Genomic DNA, 19,493 nt, shown 5'->3' with positions numbered 1-19,493 from the left:
TCAGGCGCTGATTTGGCCCTGGCAAAGTTCACGTAAAGTGTTCCTGGATAGTTATTTTCTCTCCTTTCTTCCAGTACCGTTGAAAAAAGTATTTAGTGTTTCAAAACCGTTAGCGTAGAGTGATACAACGTATTTAATAGTAGATCAAACATGGACTAACGTTACTATCCTTGTGCAAATCAGTGAAGGCGTCATCTGTGAAGACAGAGTTGCGGTCGCAATGTGGAAGCTGGTACCCCTTCAATCTGGAGGTAGGTTAGGTTGTGGTTTCGTTTCTTGTTTCAAACCAAACGTTTGCTGGACCAAGATAATGTTGTCCTTTCAAACGGTGAATTTTCGTCAAACTTGTACGCTAAATAAAGCTAGCAGTCACCGGCTAACTTTGGCTGCAGTGACGTTACAGTTTGTCATGTGAGCTGTTAACATTAGATCTACTTGTGATAACAAAAGGCATTTGACTTAGTAGCCTACTTCGTGCGCGATAACAGATGTGTCCAGATGTTTGATGAGAACGTAACCAGATGAGCTTCATACATCCATTGATTTTCAGGCGAAACATTTTACTTGCTGCCTGGAAAAGAGTATGTTGTGGGTCGCAAGAATTGTGAAATCCTACTTGGCAATGACCAGTCCATCAGCCGTGCCCATGCTCAGTTGTCTCTTAGCAACCAGGTAAGTCAGGTCGCACCGGTCGCACCAGCCAGGTACGTGGGTTAAAATAAATCCCATAATTTCGTGGTGACGGTATAGCAACACATGTTGCTCAAATTGTTGCTTTTGTATTAAAAGACTTTGACTCTGTTGACTGACTTTGAAGTTTCATATTCTGTCTGTGAGGTCCATGCAGTTCCACACAGTGACACACTGACAGTTTTCTGACATCTGTTAAGGGGTTTATCCACTCATGTTTTGTCTGCACCTAGAAAATCAATATTTCCCCAAACCACACCCTTCCCTAGACTGTAATAATCCCTCACTGTGCAGTTGGAGAGAGACATTACCAGTATAACATATGACGGGGAGATTGGAGTTAGAACTGTAGATATGAGTAGCCTACTTTTTTAAGATGGACTACATTATCGAGAAGGCATCTTGAGCATGGAATGGGTCGTTGTGAACGTTGGTGTGCAATTGTATATGAAGAGGCTGGGCCCTAATTTGAAAGATGGTGGACAAATTGCAACGTCACATGTTTAACAAAAGGTAATTTGATAACTAGGCCAAATCAATTTTCTAATTTAACACTATAGGCAAGACACTGGATTGCACTGAAGAACACTGCTCAGTCAGCTCCATGCTCCCACATGTCACATGATAGTTAGGCCTAATAGTTCATACACAAAAACTTTTGTATGAAAGCATGTTGACAGACTGCACTTTGACCTCCATTTCAAATAGGGCTTGGTGAGTTCTATTTCCATATATTTAAGTGTATGAGTGAGTGCACTCATTGCCAGTTGCAAATTCTGTGTTACTCTCTTGTACAGAGTCTGACATTGAAGGACTCCTCTAAGTATGGCACTTTCATCAATGATGCACAGCTGACAGCCGGCACTGTCCAGACCCTGAAATCTGGAGACAGGTTGACCTTCGGGGTCTACCAAAGCAAGTTTAAGTAAGTGTGTTTTTGTTTTATTTGTGTGTGTTTGGATGTGTTTAAGTAAGTGTGTTTTTGTTTTATTTGTGTGTTTGGATGTGATTATGCTAAGGGTCGTTCACACTAGGAACAATAACTGTGAAGATAACTGTAACTATAACGATATTAGCATTGTTACCGTTATAGTTTATATGTGGATGTCGCCATTCATATTAGTTAGAGTGATACTCGTTTGCTGTTATCGCTAAAGTTCTCGTTAAAGTTCTCGTTCTTGGTGAGGAGAGTGTGAGGGTGTGTTCGGTTTCTGTCCGGTTCTTGTCAGGGTTGAAGAGGAGAGTGTGAGGGTGTTTCTCATGCTTGGAGAACGAGAGCAAGGCGGAACTGTCCCAGGCCCTCTCCTCATTTGGTGGCCGGCTAGTGAGCTCATGGGACCAGGAGTGTACCCACCTCGTTATGCCTTCTGTGAAGGTCACCGTCAAGGTCAGTCCCAGACCCCATCAATCACCACACATTTCAGAAACGTTTCATTCATTTACCCTGGACAATCCCCTCAGCAACAGCACTATAGCTACTGGCCCAGAGGCTTGAGGTTCTTACACTAATATGTGAACTTACCAAGGAGTTTCAGATACAGCAGAAGCAAATAACATCCTGGTATTAATCTAATTATGTGAAAACAAAAGATTAACACCAGACATGGGGGAGTCACCATTTTTACGACCTGAGACTCGCTTGATCAGCATGTATAAAAGACTTGACTTGACTTGACTTTGACTTGATATTCATGACTTGAGACCTGACTTCAGTCAGATGGCTTGAAATGACTTGACTTTTTATATATACAGTGGCAAGAAAAAGTATGTGAACCCATGCTAAAGTTGACTAAAAAGAGGAGTAAAAAATGGAAATGGATCTTAATGCCTTTTTAATTAAGAAAATGCGAGCGAACCGATCGCTGTTACTAGACCAGCAGCAAGTGGCAGATCAAATGAGTTTATCTGCGAATATGGAAGGCTCTACCGTTATACCAAAAAATAATAAAATTTGGGTACACATATGATTTATCTGACAACTCAGAAAAGAAATGAACAGCAGTCTGCAAGGTCTGCTGCAAATTAGCGACATAACCACCACCACCACGTTGATTTTCATCTGTCAGAAGTTAGTTCCTAACGTCAAGTTTGAGGCATGTTGAGTTGGCTGTGAATCAATTATGCTTTTTAGTGAAGGATATTAGATTACAATGTATGAAATGGCAACGTGAAACATTTTCTTGTCTAAGTATAATCTGTATGCTAGCCGGTGATATGCTGATATTTAAGGCAGTGTAAACTAGACTATGCTGCTCTCTTTCTCCCTCCCTCTTAAAAACGTCCCTGTCTCATAAGTTACAGTAACAACAGTCAGTAAGTAAACTGCCAGCAATCGGCATAGAAAAGTTTTAGCTTACTTCCCATGTTAGGCTTGTGTATAATATGATATAGCATTGAGGGCTTATGTATAATATGATATAGCATTGAGGCCTTATGTATAATATGATATAGCATTGAGGGCTTATGTATGATATGATATAGCATTGAGGCTTATGTTTAAGATGATATAGCATTGAGGGGTCATGTACAGTATAATATGATATAGCATTGAGGGCTCATGTATAATATGATATAGAATTGAGGGCTTATGTATAATATGATATAGCATTGAGGGTCCTAAAACTAGCTTGTGCAGCTCTAGTGTTTTGCCGATGCGCTTATCAAAATTTGGTAGTGACATTGACGGTAGCGTTTGATTGATTGATTAGTTCGTTACGTTTTTCAATGTTATTTGAGCTGATGGAGTTGCCAGGCTGGGTCCTTAGAGATGACGGGTGTAACTTGGATTGTTTGAATGCATTTTCATGATTTGATGTAGCCTACTTAAAGTTCGAGACATTTTGAAACAATAATAGGCTATTTTATAATAGGTCTACTTGAAATACATTTATTGTTCATATACCTTTATAATGCTTGAATACAATGCCTTTTGAGTAATGAGTAGCAAAACATTTTTTTTTTGCAAATAAAACTCCAGCAGTTCATAACTAGCCTACTATAGCCTATTTCAAAATAAAAACGTGGGTAAATCATCATGAATTTGTATGACTTGACTTGTGACTTGCTTGACCTTAAGCTTTGACTTGCCTTGACTTGCCATCACTTGACATGTGACTTACTCCCACCTCTGGTTAACAGCAAAACACAATTTGATTGTAACAAAACTGTGGTCATTAAGCTTGTCTGTTTACAAACAAGAAGTCCGTTTTGATTTTTCCTTCTGCCCTTTTCTCTGTGTTCTCTTTTGTCTCTCTTCCTTTGCCCGTGTTTCTCTCCATCTCTCTCTCCTTCTCTTCTCTCTGTTCTCTCTCCATCTCTCTCCTTCTCTTCTCTCTGTTCTCTCTCCATCACTTCGTTCCCAGACCATCTGCGCTCTGCTCTGTGGGCGGCCCATAGTGACGCCCCTGGGGGACTTCTTCAGAGGTACTCCTCCACTAGCCACATTCAGAATTACCACAGAGGGAGACACTGGTGATCCCTCCTGCCAGTGGCACAGAGGTACTCCTGACCACTAGCCACATTCAGAATTACTTAACACAGAATATTGTAGCTCAGTGTTATTGACCGGACACTGGTGATCCACTTTAATCTAATCTGGTGACCAGTGGCCCACTATAATCTAATCTGGTGACTGGACACTGGTGGTCCACTATAATCTAATCTGGTGACCAGTGGCCCAATATGATCTAATCTGGTGATTGGACACTGGTGGCCCACTATGATCTAATCTGGTGACCAGTGGCCCACTATAATCTAATCTAGTGACTGGACACTGGTGGTCCACTATAATCTAATCTGGTGACCGGACACTGGTGGTCCACTATAATCTAATCTGGTGACCGGACACTGGTGGTCCACTATAATCTAATTTAGCCCTCCATAGATTCATCATGGGCTGAAAATATTTAAGCAGACCATATACCGACCATATACCATATACCGATGTTTGATTAGTTTGTTTTCACGGTTTTCAACTCTTTCGTTGCCGCCTATTCTGTTATTTTTGTGTAGAAAGCAATCAAAGGAAGTGGTAATGGAACATCAGTAGCAGAGGAGCTCCTCACTCACGTGAGCACACGTCTGCAGCTGGCTCCATACTTGACAAGACAAAGTTGTGCTATCAGTCACCCCCCTCCCCTGCTGCGTGTGTGCGTGCTGCTCCAAGGCGCCTTGTAGAATGCTAAACAGGCTACAAGACGTCAGATGGTTACCTTGCTGCCTAAGGAAACTCCTCTCCTGAAATAGATAATCGAGTAAATAGTCTCCTTACGCGGGTCTTCATGCCAAGCCCAGAGGCTTTAAAAATGTGGAGAGGAGTGTTTTCAAAAAAGAGTGTTGTCAGGAATGTTGTCTGTAGAGTAGGCTATATAGGGATACAGAAATGATCAAATAAACTAGTTAACACAAGTAACCACTTCTACTTAATGTAATGTATGTGCTAGTTTTTATTTTGTTATTTACCATTTCTTAACTGTTACACTCCTTATCCATGCTTTTTGGTTGTGGCCTCTTTACGGTCATAACTTTACAGTACAAACATCTCCATAAATATCAATAAGCAAATATAACCTCTTAATTTGTTCTCAAAATGCACTAGATTGATGCATTTAAGCGACTGTCTCATTAAATTCCATCACACACAAACCCCAGTCCCTAACAAGGTGTGTGTGTGTGTGTGTGTGCGTGTGCTAGTTATTACCCTGAGATTGATGAGCCCAGTCTAACCAAAGAGGATGTGGATCTGAGCTCTCGCCCTGAGCGTCAAGCGACTCTTTGCTGGAAAGAACTTCATCTTCCTCAACTCCAAACAGGTAGTTCACAAACCTGCAGCTGCACAACTAAATATACTGAGCAGGAGATATAGGAGATATAGGAGATATAGGAGATATCCAGAGGATTTGTATTTCTTACGTTTATTTGAAAAATACGGATTGTGTGTATTATATACTACTAAGATTTACTCTTTTAACATTTCATTTAAGACACTGATGTGGTGTGCTTAGTTAGTACTGTGTGTGTGTGTGTGTGTGTGTGTGTGTGCGCTAGTGTTGAGTTTGTGTCGTCTGCATTCCTACGTATTTGTGCAGTGTCTGAGTTTTACGGTTGACAGGCCACATTACATAAGACACACACACACACACACACACACACGCACACACACTCACACACACACATTCACCTCTGGGGTCCCACTCTCACTGTTCTGGAGAGCCACTGCATTTTATTAAAGAACCTGTTTGTAAATGGGAGGGCTTATTGCTGGGACAGACCCCTCTGTCCAGACGCTAGGCCATAAGCGTGCCTTTATGTAAGATTATTTTATGTAATTTAAATTATTAATGTATAAGGCCCGGACGATGGATCTATTATGAAACACTTGGCTCTTTGTCTTCCACTATTTGACTGTCTAATGGTGATGATAAGTAAAAGATCTACCTACATACTAATGACTTCAATATTAATATATTCCAATGAGTGTTTCTAGATGAGCCTGTGGCTCAGAGTAATTGCAGCAGGCTTTTGTATGTTTCTTATATTTAGTGCCCGTAAGCAAGTTGGAGACTATAGCCTCTAACTACAGATAAATCACATGAATGGTGTGTGTGTCTGTCTGTGTGTGTGTGTGTGTGTGTGTGTGTGTGTGTGTTTTGGCTGTGTGTGTATTTGTGTGTTGTTCCTATAGATGAAGCACTTGAGTCAGGCAGTGGGTTATGGAGGTGGGCTGAGTCAGCTCCTGGAGGAGGGGTCTGTCCCTGTGTCACTCCTGGAGTCGCCAGGGAGCTGCGTGATTGACATGGCAGTAGGCAGCTCTCAGACACTAATCTCCGCCTCTTCCAGGAAGTGGATAGATGCTGTGGGTCAGGTTCTCCACAGGTAAACTCACAATACCAGGCCATCAACAGCTCTTGTGATAGAACCTTGTGTGTGTGTGTGTGTGTGTCTGTGTGTGTGTGTGTGTGTTGCTTGGCCTTTGGGGTGAGGAAGAGGGAAGATGGAGGCTTGTTGCCATGGTTGTCACTCTTCTTCCTGTGTGAAACAGACAGGGCCAGCGGTGGATCTCTGAATCTGAAATCGGATTGGCTGCCATCTATGTCAATAACTCCACCTACTGCAATCCTTATGCTCCGACGGCGACAGGTTGGTCCCTGCTGCAGCCTGCTCCCATTCACAGACTTGCACACCCTTATTCTCACACACACACACACACACACACACACACACACACACACACACACACACACACACACACATAAAGGAGCTTTTCTCTGTGCGGTGTGTGTCGTGCAGAGTCTGTGAGGATGAGGAAGGTCATCCCAGGGCCCTCGCTATCCCAGAGTGCTGCAGTGGACGAGACGGTTCTCCCAGCGGCGTCGCAGAATATCACCGCCTACGTGGTTAACACAGAACCCTCACAGGGCATCAGCGGGTATGAAGGGAATACACACATATTCCACACATTCCATATGTCCATGTGTACACACACACACACACACACACACACACACACACACACACACACATTGACATGACAAGACGTACGTGACTGTAACATCTTCTGCCTAACTGAGACGTGGTTAACACCGTCAGTGCCGGACCATGCAATTCAGCCTGTACATCGCATGGACAGAACAACGGATTCTGGCAAAACTAGAGGGGGGGGGGTATGCATTTTTGTGAACAACAGCTGGTGTGATAGCCAGAATGTCATGGTACTAGCAAAACACTGCTCACCTGGTTTGGAGCTCATCACTGTGAAATGCAGGCCATTTTACCTTCCCCGGGAGTTCACATCAGTCATCGTCACCACCATCTATATACCACCTCAAGCGGACACTGATGCAGCACTGAAGGAGTTGTCCAGGACTCTCAGAAAGCAACAGAATGACAACTTGGATGCAGCTGTGATTGTGGCTGGTGACTTCAATAAGGCCCGTCTCAAGAAGGTCATGCCGGATTTTTATCAGCACGTCAAATGTAACAGCAGAGGGGAGAGGACACTGGATCACTGCTACATCTTGTTCAAAGATGGATACAAAGCCAAGTCTCTTCCTCCTTTCGGCAAATCAGATCATGCTGCAATATTCCTTTTGCCCAGGTACCAGCAAAAACTGAAACGCGAGCCTCCAGCCATGCATGAGGTGACGCTCTGGTCAGAGAGTCTGAGAACATGCTCCAAGTTCTGCTGAGCATTGTGGACTGGGATGTGTTCAGATCTGAAGAGAACATCGATGAGTTTACAGAAGCAGTAGTAGGGTTCATAGGGAAGCTTGTGGATGACACTGTTCCCAAAGCCATCATGAAGACATACCCAAACCAAAAGCCATGGGTAAACCACTCCATCCGCGAAGCTCTGAATGAACGAACTGCTGCTTATAGATCAGGACTTCTATCTGGAAACATGGAAGAATATAAAGCTGCCACATACAATCTACAGAGAATGGTGAAAGAAGCCAAGAGACGGTATGGGGAAAAGATCCGGTCCCAGTTTGAACAATCAGATTCCAGGTGTATGTGGCAAGGGCTACGGGCGATGTCGGACTACAAATCACCAACTTCCACCATTGTGAACGCTGACCCCTCGCTGGCAGATGAGCTCAACACATTCTACGTGCGCTTTGACCAAAACGTGGAGGACATTCATGACGCTCTCAGAGCATGACGTGCGGAGAGCATTTAGGAGCGTGAACACCAGAAAAGTGGCAGGTCCAGATGGCATTCCTGGACGAGTATTCAAAACCTGCGCAGATCAACTTGCTCCTGTATTCACCAAAATATTCCACCTCTCTTTGGCTCAGTCAACTGTACCAACTTGTTTTAAAAGATCAACAATTGTTCCTGTTTCAAAGAATTCACATCCTGCTGGCCTGAATGACTACCGTCCAGTTGCTCTGACGTCTATAGCCATGAAGTGCTTTGAGAGGTTGGTCAAAAATTACATCTGCTCATCATTGCCCCTAAATCTAGATCCCTTGCAGTTTGCATATCAGACTAATAGATCTACTGATGATGCCATCAATTGCATACTGCATTAGCTCACCTTGATAACAGGGCAGGATATTATGTGAGAATGATGTTTATAGATTTTAGCTCAGCATTTAATACAATCAAACCTGTATTACTACTCACTAAGTTGGAAGATCTTGGACTGAATTCATCTCTGTGTAAATGGATTTTTAACGTCCTGACTGGTAGACCCCAGGCCGTGCGGGTGGGTAGTCACATCTCTTCATCCCTTACGCTCAATACAGGAGCGCCACAGGGATGTGTTCTAAGTCCATTGTTGTATTCCCTCTACACATATGATTGTACAGCAGTACATGATTCCAACATCATTGTCAAGTTTGCTGATGACACAGCAGTAGTTGGCCTCATTTCAAAGAACAATGAGCAGGTTTACTTGAGTGAAGTAGACAGGTTATCTAACTGGTGCCAGGAAAACAACCTCCTCCTGAATGTTACGAAGACCAAGGAGATGTTTTATAGATTTCAGGCGTGATCAGCATAAGATTTATCAACCACTTATGATCAATGACTCTCAAGTGGAAAGGGTAGAGAGTTTTAAATATCTTGGAGTCCATATTACTAAAGACCTGACTTGGACCATCAGCGTCTTTTCCACCTCAGATGCCTCAAGTACTTCAAGCTACCTCAACAACTACTGAAGAACTTTTACAGAACCACCATTGAAAGTGTTATCACTGGGAGTATTAACAGCTTGGTATGGAAATAGCACTGAGCTAGACCGTAAAGCTCTGAAGAGAGTAGTGAGATCAGCTGAACGTACCACCAGAAGTGCCCTACCCAACCTACAGGAAATTTACCTAAGGAGATGTCAGTCGAGAACAAGGAAAATGATCAGGGATCCCAGTCACCCCAACAACTGCCTCTTCTCTATCCTAGGGTCTGGGAAACGTTACCGCTGCCTGAAGTCCAACACGGAGAGAATGCGGAAACGTTTTTACCCCCAGGCCATCAGCACCAGCACACAGTACAGCAGCCCCCAGGCCATCCGCACCAGCACACAGCACAGCAGCCTAAACACTTTGCACTTTGGACTTTATTTCTTTATTCTTCTCCCTTTTCTATACATATATCCTTTGCACAGTCTTGGAGTCAGTGGAACAAGCATTTCACTGCATTTATAGGCTACCTGTATAATGTATGTGACAAACATTTGATTTGATTTGATTTGATTTGATTTGATTTGACATTGGTGCACATATCACATATAGTCATGTAGTGATGCTGCAAGGTTGCAGTGGTTTTTGAGGAATAAGATTATTTAGCCATAAAAATGTGAACTCATTTGCCTGTTTAACAATGTGGTGTGATGGATATTGCCTGAGCCATTGCCTTTTTATTTTATTGACCTGCTCCTTGTTCAGTTCATTCCTTGTTCACTTTGTTTTTTTTCTGCCTGTAGCCCAAAGGTCAGTGAGATGACCTCTGTCGGAGAGACACCGGAGAAACAGCCCAGTCGTGCACGGTCAACATCACATCCCAAGACAACACCCTCCTCCTCCTCCTCTTCCTCCTCCTCCTCCTCTTTTTTTCCAGAAGCCTCCTGTCACCAAGGACACGCCAGCCTCATGTACCACCATCACAGAGACGATGATGACGCCACTTACTGTCGCTCAAACCAGCCAATCAGAGAAAACCAGGAAGGCAGACCTGGCTGTGTCCAGCAAGAGGCCCAGCAGCCGTGACGCTGACTCAGCGAAATTCAGGGCTCCACAGGGTGCGCTCAACAAGACGTCCCCCCAGAAACAGTCCGCCCTGACAAACTTCTTTCAGCCTGTCAGCAAAAAAAGGTACAAATTTACTGTTGACTGGAACATGATGATGGAAATCAGCATTTCTGCCCGGTGTCCTTATATGCCTCACTGTGACTTTGTGACATCTTAATACTACAGTATAGATATATATGGCCATCTCACCCTGTAAGCAAAAGAAAGTTATCACCCAGAGAGAAGACATACTCTTTTCTGATTGGCTGGCGGGGTGGCTTTTAATTCTGAATAACGGGACACCTATGAAGTAGATCTGGTAAAAAAAAGTTTAATCGCCGTTCCATATCAATGCTTATGAATGGTAACTATAACAACCATAGTAGGACGACGGTTGAGCCTGAGGGCAGGCTTCACAACAATGGAATCAACTCTAAACAAGCTAACTGTCCATGCTATCGCTGTTATAGGGCCAAAGAAGTTGTACAACAAGCTGAACTAGTGAGCTTCTTTTTAAACAGAACCGCGTGTTTCCTTTGCTTTACAGTGGCAACCGGGTGATAAGTGGGATAACGGCCTTCAAGGTGTGTCCAGTTATACGGAATTATACAGAGTTCTACTCCGCTGCGCGTCGGGGAGTTCTTTGCCTCTCGCCCTCGTCCATTAATTCCGTATAACAGGACACCTCGGTGGCCGTTATCCCTTACTTAAAGCAGTATGCTGTTTTTTGTGCAGCTGACCCATAATGCTTTGTTTCAGACCTCGAGATGGCAGCGTGGAAGCAAGCCAATCAGAGCTCAAGCTTTTCCGGTTGGATAGCGAGGAAGAGGAACTCCATAAAAGGAATTGCACCCCTGCTGTGGCTCCCACTCCCACCGTTAACCCCACACACACGACCACGCACACACACACACACAGGCACACACTCCACAACCACCACGACTGCAGCCCCGAGTCCCCAACACCGGACTGTACAGGGGTCAGCCTCGGACCGCAACCAGGACAGAAGTTCTGGTCCCGCTGCAGGGTTTAGCGCTAGTCCCAGCCTGGGTCTGGGTCCGGCATTAGGTTCTGCGTCAGGGCTGGGGTCATCCAGGGGAATGCTAGACGGACTCTCCAGTGGGTTCACAGGACAGGAGACTAAGAAGAGAAAGGAGATGGAGCAGGAAGAGTCTGCAGAGCCAGATCTGGACCTGTCCCTAGAGGAACTGGAGTCCATCATGATGGATGGACATGGACATGCCCCCTGAGCCCACAGCCAATAAAAAACAGCGCTTGGACCAGGAAGAGCAAAGCTCAGCCAATTGGAAAGCACACCAGAACCAGAAAGAAAATGGCAACACCAGTTGGCAGAAGTCTTCGGAGACTCTGAAACAAAACACTAAAAATCAGACATCAGAGTGGGCCAGTTCTACCAATCAGAAGCAGTTGCCGGAGCAGGAAAGGAAAGCCTCCACCAATCAAAAACAGAAGGTGGAGCAAAAGGAAGATGTCAAAGAAGAGGAAGTGTCTTTTGTGGTAACTACCGGCATTCTGTTCTACGCTAACTATAATTGTTATTTTCCTTTTGTCTGACCAAAGGATTTCTACTACTGTATATCAGGAGAACTGACCCAAAGTTATAGGTGGCCATTTGAATGTTTGATGTTTGTATCTTTAAGGTTGCAAAACCTAACGGACCCACTCCGTCTGATGAACACCAACCTGTCAAAAGCAGCTCTGTAAAAGAAGAAAAGAAGGTGACAGACATACATCTCACATACACCCAAGGGGTACAACAGCAATAAACAACATAATTGCCAGCTAATGTCAAAGGCGAATGTTGAATAGTTGAATAGTAGTTGGTTTATTCTATGGTTTAATTAGCTCATTAGGCATAGACCACCAGATCACCAGTAATTGTAATAAGCGTGACCTCTGCCTGTGTGTGGGGGCCTCCCATATTCAGATGCATGTGTTTATGTGTGTGAGCCTTTGTGTGTTCCATCCTGTGTGTGTGTGTCTGCGTGCTGTGTGTGTGTGTGTGCGTGTGTGTGTGTGTGCATGCGTGTGTGTGTGTGTCTGTGTGCGTGCGTGCGTGTGTGTGTGTGTGCGCGTGTGTCTGTGCGTGTGTGTCTGTGTGCGTGCGTGCGCGTGCGTGCGTGTGCGTGCGTGTGTGTGTGTGTGTGTGTGTGTGTGTGTGTGTGCGTGCGTGTGTGTGTGTGTGCGTGCGTGCGTGTGTGTGTGTGTGTGTGTGCTCCAGGACCCTAAGACTGACCCGGAGCTGCCCAGGGGGCTGCTGTTGGTGGAGTTCAAGTCTCTGGTGGTCAGCTCCTCACGGACGCGCACGGAACCCCTGCAGCACCACACCTCCAACCACAAGAACTTCAAACGGTTCCGCAAGGTCAGTCACATGACCTATCCCAGTCATCTAAACTAGTAGGTCAGGCGTGTGTGTGTGTGTGTGTGTGTGTGTGTGCAAGCTGACTTTGTGTACCTTGTTCTATTGATGGGCTCTTTTTTGTGTGTTTATTGTGTGTGTGTGTATTGAGAGTAGCTGTGCTCTCTGAATGGAGTTCTGATCCCTGGGGGTGTGAGTGACCTCTGCCTTTGTAACAGGCCTTATTCCTTGCAGCCACCAGAGGGCGCACACGTGACTACTGTTTATGTGCTCACAGCCACAATCAACAAGCCAGGCAGGATATGCCTGTGTGTGGCCATTTCTAGAACATGCATTTGTCTTTGTGTGTGTGTGTGTGTGCGTGCATGCGCATGTGTCTGTGTGTATGTGCGTAGGTCCCTGTCCCAGGCTCGCAGGGTCTCCCTCAGATCATCGGCGGCTCTGACCTGGTGGCCCACAGCAGAGGGAAGAACTCCGAGCTGGAGGAGTGGCTTAAAGAGGCCGCGGAGGTGAGGGGGTTAAGAGAAGGAAAAGTCAGATTGTGTGTATGTGTGTTTGTGTGCATGCTTATGTATCTGTACTGTCTGTGTGTGTTTGTGTTTGTATGCTTGTTTATTGAGTGTGTGTTTGTTTGTATATGTACTGTGTGTGTGTGTGTGTGTGTGTGTGTACTGTACTGTACTCTACTATAAGCATGATGAAGTGTGTTTGCTCTTGCGAGTTCAGGCCTTTGGTGCAGTAAAGTTCCATTATTTTTAACTGTGTGTGTGATGCTATAATTGTCTGTGATGTGATATGAAAATGATATTGAGTTGAGTTAATGCTGAACATGGTTATGTGCCATTAAGCATATCCAGTATATTTACATAGTAAAATTGTTATTACAACCGTCTCAACCTGTGTGTGTGTGTGTGTGTGTGTGTGTGTGGTAGGAAGAGAAACAACAAGAAAAGGAGCAGGCAGTGGGAGATGAGCTGTTCAGGTAAATAGATATGCGTCTCTCTCCTTCTCTTTGCTTCACCCTCTATCAGACCGCTGTACTTGCCTTTGTTAGTTTATTTGTTATCACAATCACATGTTTTTTTTCCACTTTTTCTTCAAATTAGGAAATTGAGGCAATGAAATCAAATCTGATAAAGCACATTTTAGCCTTTGATTGTGTAATGCCTTCTACACACACAGGCATGCGCACACACAGAGGGGGTAGCTTGCTTCTAAGATAAATTCTAGTGTTTGTTACATAAACTCTCCATCTCTTTCCATTCTCACTGCCTCTCTCTCTCTCTCTCTCTCTCTCTCTCTCTCTCTCTCTCTCTCGCTCTCTCTCTCACTAGCTCAGTGCCATCTCTACGTACAGCTAATCCTGGCAACAGAAATGCTGACTTAGATAATTTACTCACTCACACACAAACACACTCAGAGTAACTGTATATCCACCAACCTCCTTTTTCTCCCACATAACACATCAGTACAGTCTCACACAAGCACACATTTGATCTCCGCCTTTTTTTTTTCTACATGTCCACATGGTCCAGTGTGTTTAAATGTACGTTTGTTATCTTGCTGTTGTTTATGTTCCTACTCATTCACTGATGATTGCTAAGTAAACACAGAGACAAGCCGGTTTGAAGGGTCATGAGAACTAGTGTAAGAAGCTAGTCATGTCCCCACGAGCCCCTGAACGCTCAGAAAATAAATCCCTAATGCAGACTGCCAATGTCTGTGGTGAGGAACATGCTAGAACCCAGGTGGTGAGGAACATGCTAGAACCCAGGAGATTCTGAGGACAGTCACAGGGCAATATAGTAACAGAACAAAAAGGCTGTCAGTCAAAAGACCAGCTTCTAGGCCCCAGCTGTGGCGCGACTGGCTGGGGCACCTGCACCGTACGCCGGCGACCCGGGTTCGATTCCCGCCCCGTGGTCCTTTCCGGATCCCACCCCTGCTCTCTCCCACTCACTTCCTGTCACTCTCCACTGTCACTATCATTAAAGGCATAAAAAGCCCAAAAATGTATACTTAATAGACCAGTGGGGTATACTACGAAGCACGTTAGACATATCTAGGCTATGTAGACATATCGAGGCTTGACAAAGCCTTGACTCAGCAAGTCAAGCATCTAAACTCAACATACGCAAGTTTGGGTATACGTTGAGTGATACTACGATTGCAGTTATGCAGATATATTTTGCAGATATATTTGTCAAACTAGGCTTTCAGCTCAGATCTGTGCGCGTTCTCGGTGTTGGGATGACTTTGGCCAATCGTGTAACGTGGAGACGCACAAGACCGCCTCAATTTAAAAACAATTACTTCCGCATTCATGAGTGATAGCTTAATCTACACTGCGGTCATTTTTTGTGTCTAACCTATAACATCAATTGTCATCAGTTGTTGTATGGTATGCACGTCCATAGTGGGATATTTGCACGCACAGCACTATTAAAGCGCATTCGAGATCCAAAATGTTAGTAGAGGTGGAGCTCCACCTGTAAGATATATGACAGAATCCTACACGTGAGAACTTCGTTTTTAAGACAATTGATTGGTCAGTGTGCGGTAGATTACACGATTTGAGCTATAACTTAACACATAACCTCCTCCCGACCAGGTTTGGTTGACAGCATAAGATACCATGGTGTAGCCTAGAAATCTAGACGCGCCCCTAGCGGCTGCCAGGGCTAGTGTATAGAGTGTATAGAGTCGTTTGGTGGGCTTAACATAATGATTGATTGAGTTGCAACGGTTTGGCTTGAATTCCCTGCTACTTGAAAACAAATATCCTATTGCGTCCTATTGCGTGCAGAGGGAATTTGAAAGACAACTGATTATCCCGCCCCTCGGACTGAGCACTGCAAACGGTGAGTGCCCAGACCCTACATTTTAATGTGGGTCTGGCTCGCCAGGCTAACCATGGTGATATAGCGACACTAAAACGGATCCAATTTTGTGTCACAGCATAGCCTGGCTTTGAGCGCAACATACCTCGCTAACCCACTAATCGAGATTCGTAGTATACCCCATAGCTTCTGGATGTAGCTGCATCTTGTCTGTTTTGAAGAGCAAGTTTGATCCAGCTGTGTGTGTTTGGGGGTCCCATATTCAGACAGATGTGTCTTGTTGAGGGAGGCTGATAGAGTTGGTGCTGGTGTAACTAGCAGAGGCATGGGAGAGGTAGGTGGAAAAAGTACACACACTAAAACCTAAAACACTGTTGCCAGGAAACCATGGCAGGCCCCTGATGTAACCTCAGCAGACCAAGGTGTGTCTCCTCTGCCTGAGCAGAAATGGACCACTCATCCCAACATCTCTCCTCGGCCATGCAGAAAAAGAAAGGGAGAGGAGAGAGGAAGGAAGGGAAGAGGGGAAGTGTGAGGGAGATAAATAGTCGGATAAATGGCAAAGAAAACAGCTCTGGTGCCCCCTCCTCTCCTGTACCAAAGAGAGGAGAGGGTAAAAAAAAGGCGCCAGACATATTTTATTGTGTGCCTGTTTGGTTTGCTTAGTGGAGAACGTTGTCTGATGGGGACGGTCAACAGTGATATTTTTAAAGCCGGCTGATCTTTCCGTCCAGCGAGGGGTGTCCTTGGCCTGCTGTTGGAATGTTAAAAGCTCGCTGGGAGGACTTTTATGACTCTATATTCTCATTCTTTGCTGGTTGATGTGCTCTGGTTGAAATTCCTCTTCTTTCTACCTGTCTTCTGTCTTTCTAACTGTCTATCTATCTGGTTTGTTATCGATAAGCAATTAAGCAAACCATTTTGTTTTAACAGGTACAACCCCAGACCTTCTGGGAAGAGATCTATGAAATTCTGACAAGTGCAAAAAGAAGAACCAAGAAGAAAATGTTTAATTCTTAACAGTTCTGGGACTTGTTGATGGAAGCCTGAGTGTATGTTGGGATTATGTTGAAGCCCAGCGAGGCTAGTTTGATCTAGATAATATGCAGATAATGAGTGATATGCCTTAGATCAGTGTATGTGCTGGCCAGACAAATCCCCTGATTGCATGATGTTTTCGCAGTATTCTATTGTATGTGTTTAACATTTTTGTTTACAATTCACGGATGGCAAGCAATGTAAGAAAAACACAAGATGCGAGTTCTTATTTGAATATTTTGAAAAGATTTATTTGTTCTTAATAAAAAATATTGTATACAAAACATTTATTAAAACCTTCCTTTCTGTCTTTAATCAGAAGGATAAGTCACGCTTTGACCTTGGGCGAATCAGCGGGCTGAAAGAGAAGGTAGAATATATACCTGCTTGTGCGTCGAGACCTCCTCACACACTCGTTTCATTATCGCACTCTCCCCACACACTGTTTTCGCAACTTAGTCATGTAGCTATATAATCATGTGATAGTTAGCATGTATCATTGTTATTATAAGCAGTTTTCATGTATATGACACACACCGGATTCCCAGAGATTGAGCCAGAGTGGAGGATTTGGGCGGAATTCACTACAAGCCTACCATCATCGACGTCAGACAGACGAACCGCAGACAGGCTTGTTCCAGAGAATTAAGATTGGCCATCTTGGCGTGAAAACAACAGCCGCTGCCCACCAAGCTGCTGCCCTGGCCGTGGCGAGTCTGGGGGTCTTGCAGGGCTGGTTTCTGGTCGATTGGTATTGTGAGCTCGCCGGGGGACACGTCCGTCTGTGTTTCCATTTGCCGTCCGTCATGTTTGAATTCCAGCCATTGTTTTCGGTGGGACTGTCCAGGGGACCGCGCATGACTGACCTAGGCCAGTGAATGAGGATAGACAGGCCCTACTCCCCAAGCTTTTTAACCCATTCTCCATTGGCTGTACTTGCACGAGACAGACACAGTAGTTTGGCACAGTAGAAAACATTTAAGGAGAGTTGCCTTTGACTCACAACAAAGAGCTGCAACGTGAGAGGTTTGGTACCCACCAAAGTACACAGTAACTGAGGCGACAGTTGTTGTCAGAAATGTGAAAACAATGGCACTTGGTTGAGTTATGTTAAGAGAATGGAGACAATGCAGAAGACACAAGTCCAGGAGGTAATGCCTTACATTCAGTTGCACAGCAAAGGAGAAACAACAGGATCACGGACAGGCAGTCTTGCCTTCAAAGAGCCACCATGCAAACAGGCTTTCATTCTACTCCTCACACTACTCAATTAACCAATTTCTCAACAAACTTCAGGCTAATGATTAATTCTAGATGCACTAGAGCTAGGCTGCATCAAAGCCTACAGCCATGCAAGCCATATAAGAGATCAGACGATATGCCTCAGGGTCAATTCATTGCATAGCAGAACTATTTCAGACTGGCTCAAAGTTTCAGCTGCAGATCTATAGGAAAATAAATGAATAGTTTTTTTTTAAAGTAACAAAGCTTTAAGTAATTAATTAACAACCTAAAGGCAACCTGATCTGCATTTGGTTGGTTGTTATTGAGGTGGCAGGAGATGTAGTCATTTCCTGTGTATTAGCCACATTGTGTATAAACCGCAGGACAGTGTTTTAAGCTAGTCAAAAAAAAAACGAAACCATATTAATACCATATTAACTGCCACCGTGTATTTAACCTCATAGCTGAAGAAATCAATGTATAAACCTTGGCTTATAGTATAGAAATGATGGTAAAGGCATCAAGTTTTGTCTGCAATCAGAATAAAAGAATGTGCCTGTGTTGAATCTAACCATGTTTAACACAGCCATAGCTACTTGAAGCCGGGCACTACTAACATTTCTACCCACAAGAGCAGGCTGCAGATCAAGGTCTTGTATATTTTTGGCATCTTGGAGAGTGTGTGTGGTGTTACACTTACAGTGCCATCTACTATGCCCAATCAGGAATCCATCTTAAAGAGAACATCAGTACCTAGGTCATGTGTTCAGTGCAGGCCTGGATATATTTATGTCTTTCCATGCACTCTGTTTGTTTGAGGGCCTAATGTGTCCTATTACACATATTTTGAGTCAAATTAGTCGCTTGTCTTAATTTTAGTGTTATTGTCCAAAAACAGAGGTCAGTTAAGCTCATTCAAGCATCACCAGCACAGGGATATTTTGGCACTTTACTGGCTGAAAGATTTGGTTAAATGTTGGATTTCTGAGCAACCATTTAAAACTTCAGATGAGTTTGAAGGAATATTTGGGTATATGGCCAGAAAGCATTGCTTTTGACATGCTTTTAAGTGTTCTTTATGTGCCTTGACCCTCATCTGGAAAGTGACGAAGAAAGCTGTATGTTGATTTGAGTCAGTTTACGTCAGTGTTTGTGGAGGTGGTGTGTCATTTGTGCATTTTTAGATGCCACAAATTCAACAAAACATGGTGTTTTTTCACAATAACAGTTTGACTAAAAATAAAGGTCAAAAGTGTGAGCGACATAAAAAAAAAAAACCCTGAATGCATAACATGAAGAAAATAGCTGTACATGGCCTCTGAGAGCTGCTGCCCATGTGGAAGGCTGCCTGTCGACCCGGACACAGAACAGGAGAAGGAAATTCTATTTGCTCCTCTAGCCTCTATTCACTTTCATCTTTAAGTACTCTTAAAAATGGTAAGAAAGCTTTCAGGTTAAAATAGAGATATCCACTGCACACATGAGATGTAGAAAATAAAAGAGATGCCACCCTACGTGGAAAAGCAGCATTCGTTCTCACCAACTTGTCTTCCTTCTCTCTCTTGCACTCGTTTTCTCGTTTTCTTGCGCTTC

The 19,493-nt window shown here is 44.1% G+C and overlaps 1 protein-coding gene across 1 annotated transcript; it reads left to right on the top strand.

The window, feature by feature from the left end:
- nbn (nibrin) lies at positions 1 to 16,962 on the top strand. The gene is given in 20 exon segments (XM_048260590.1): positions 1 to 251; positions 551 to 672; positions 1,488 to 1,615; positions 1,920 to 1,935; positions 1,937 to 2,077; positions 4,053 to 4,113; positions 4,702 to 4,720; positions 5,383 to 5,452; positions 5,454 to 5,501; positions 6,374 to 6,564; positions 6,731 to 6,828; positions 6,979 to 7,117; positions 10,115 to 10,501; positions 11,176 to 11,647; positions 11,649 to 11,936; positions 12,080 to 12,157; positions 12,661 to 12,801; positions 13,194 to 13,307; positions 13,731 to 13,780; positions 16,572 to 16,962. Coding segments are annotated over 20 exon segments (2,637 nt in total). The 5' UTR covers positions 1 to 220; the 3' UTR covers positions 16,615 to 16,962.
- Positions 16,963 to 19,493: the final 2,531 nt, after the last annotated feature.

Source organism: Alosa alosa, chromosome 13, assembly GCF_017589495.1.
Source record: "Alosa alosa isolate M-15738 ecotype Scorff River chromosome 13, AALO_Geno_1.1, whole genome shotgun sequence".
In the NCBI taxonomy this organism is placed as follows: domain Eukaryota; kingdom Metazoa; phylum Chordata; class Actinopteri; order Clupeiformes; family Clupeidae; genus Alosa; species Alosa alosa.
Note: the sequence above shows the minus strand (reverse complement) of the source record. Positions and strands in the feature narration are given on the sequence as shown.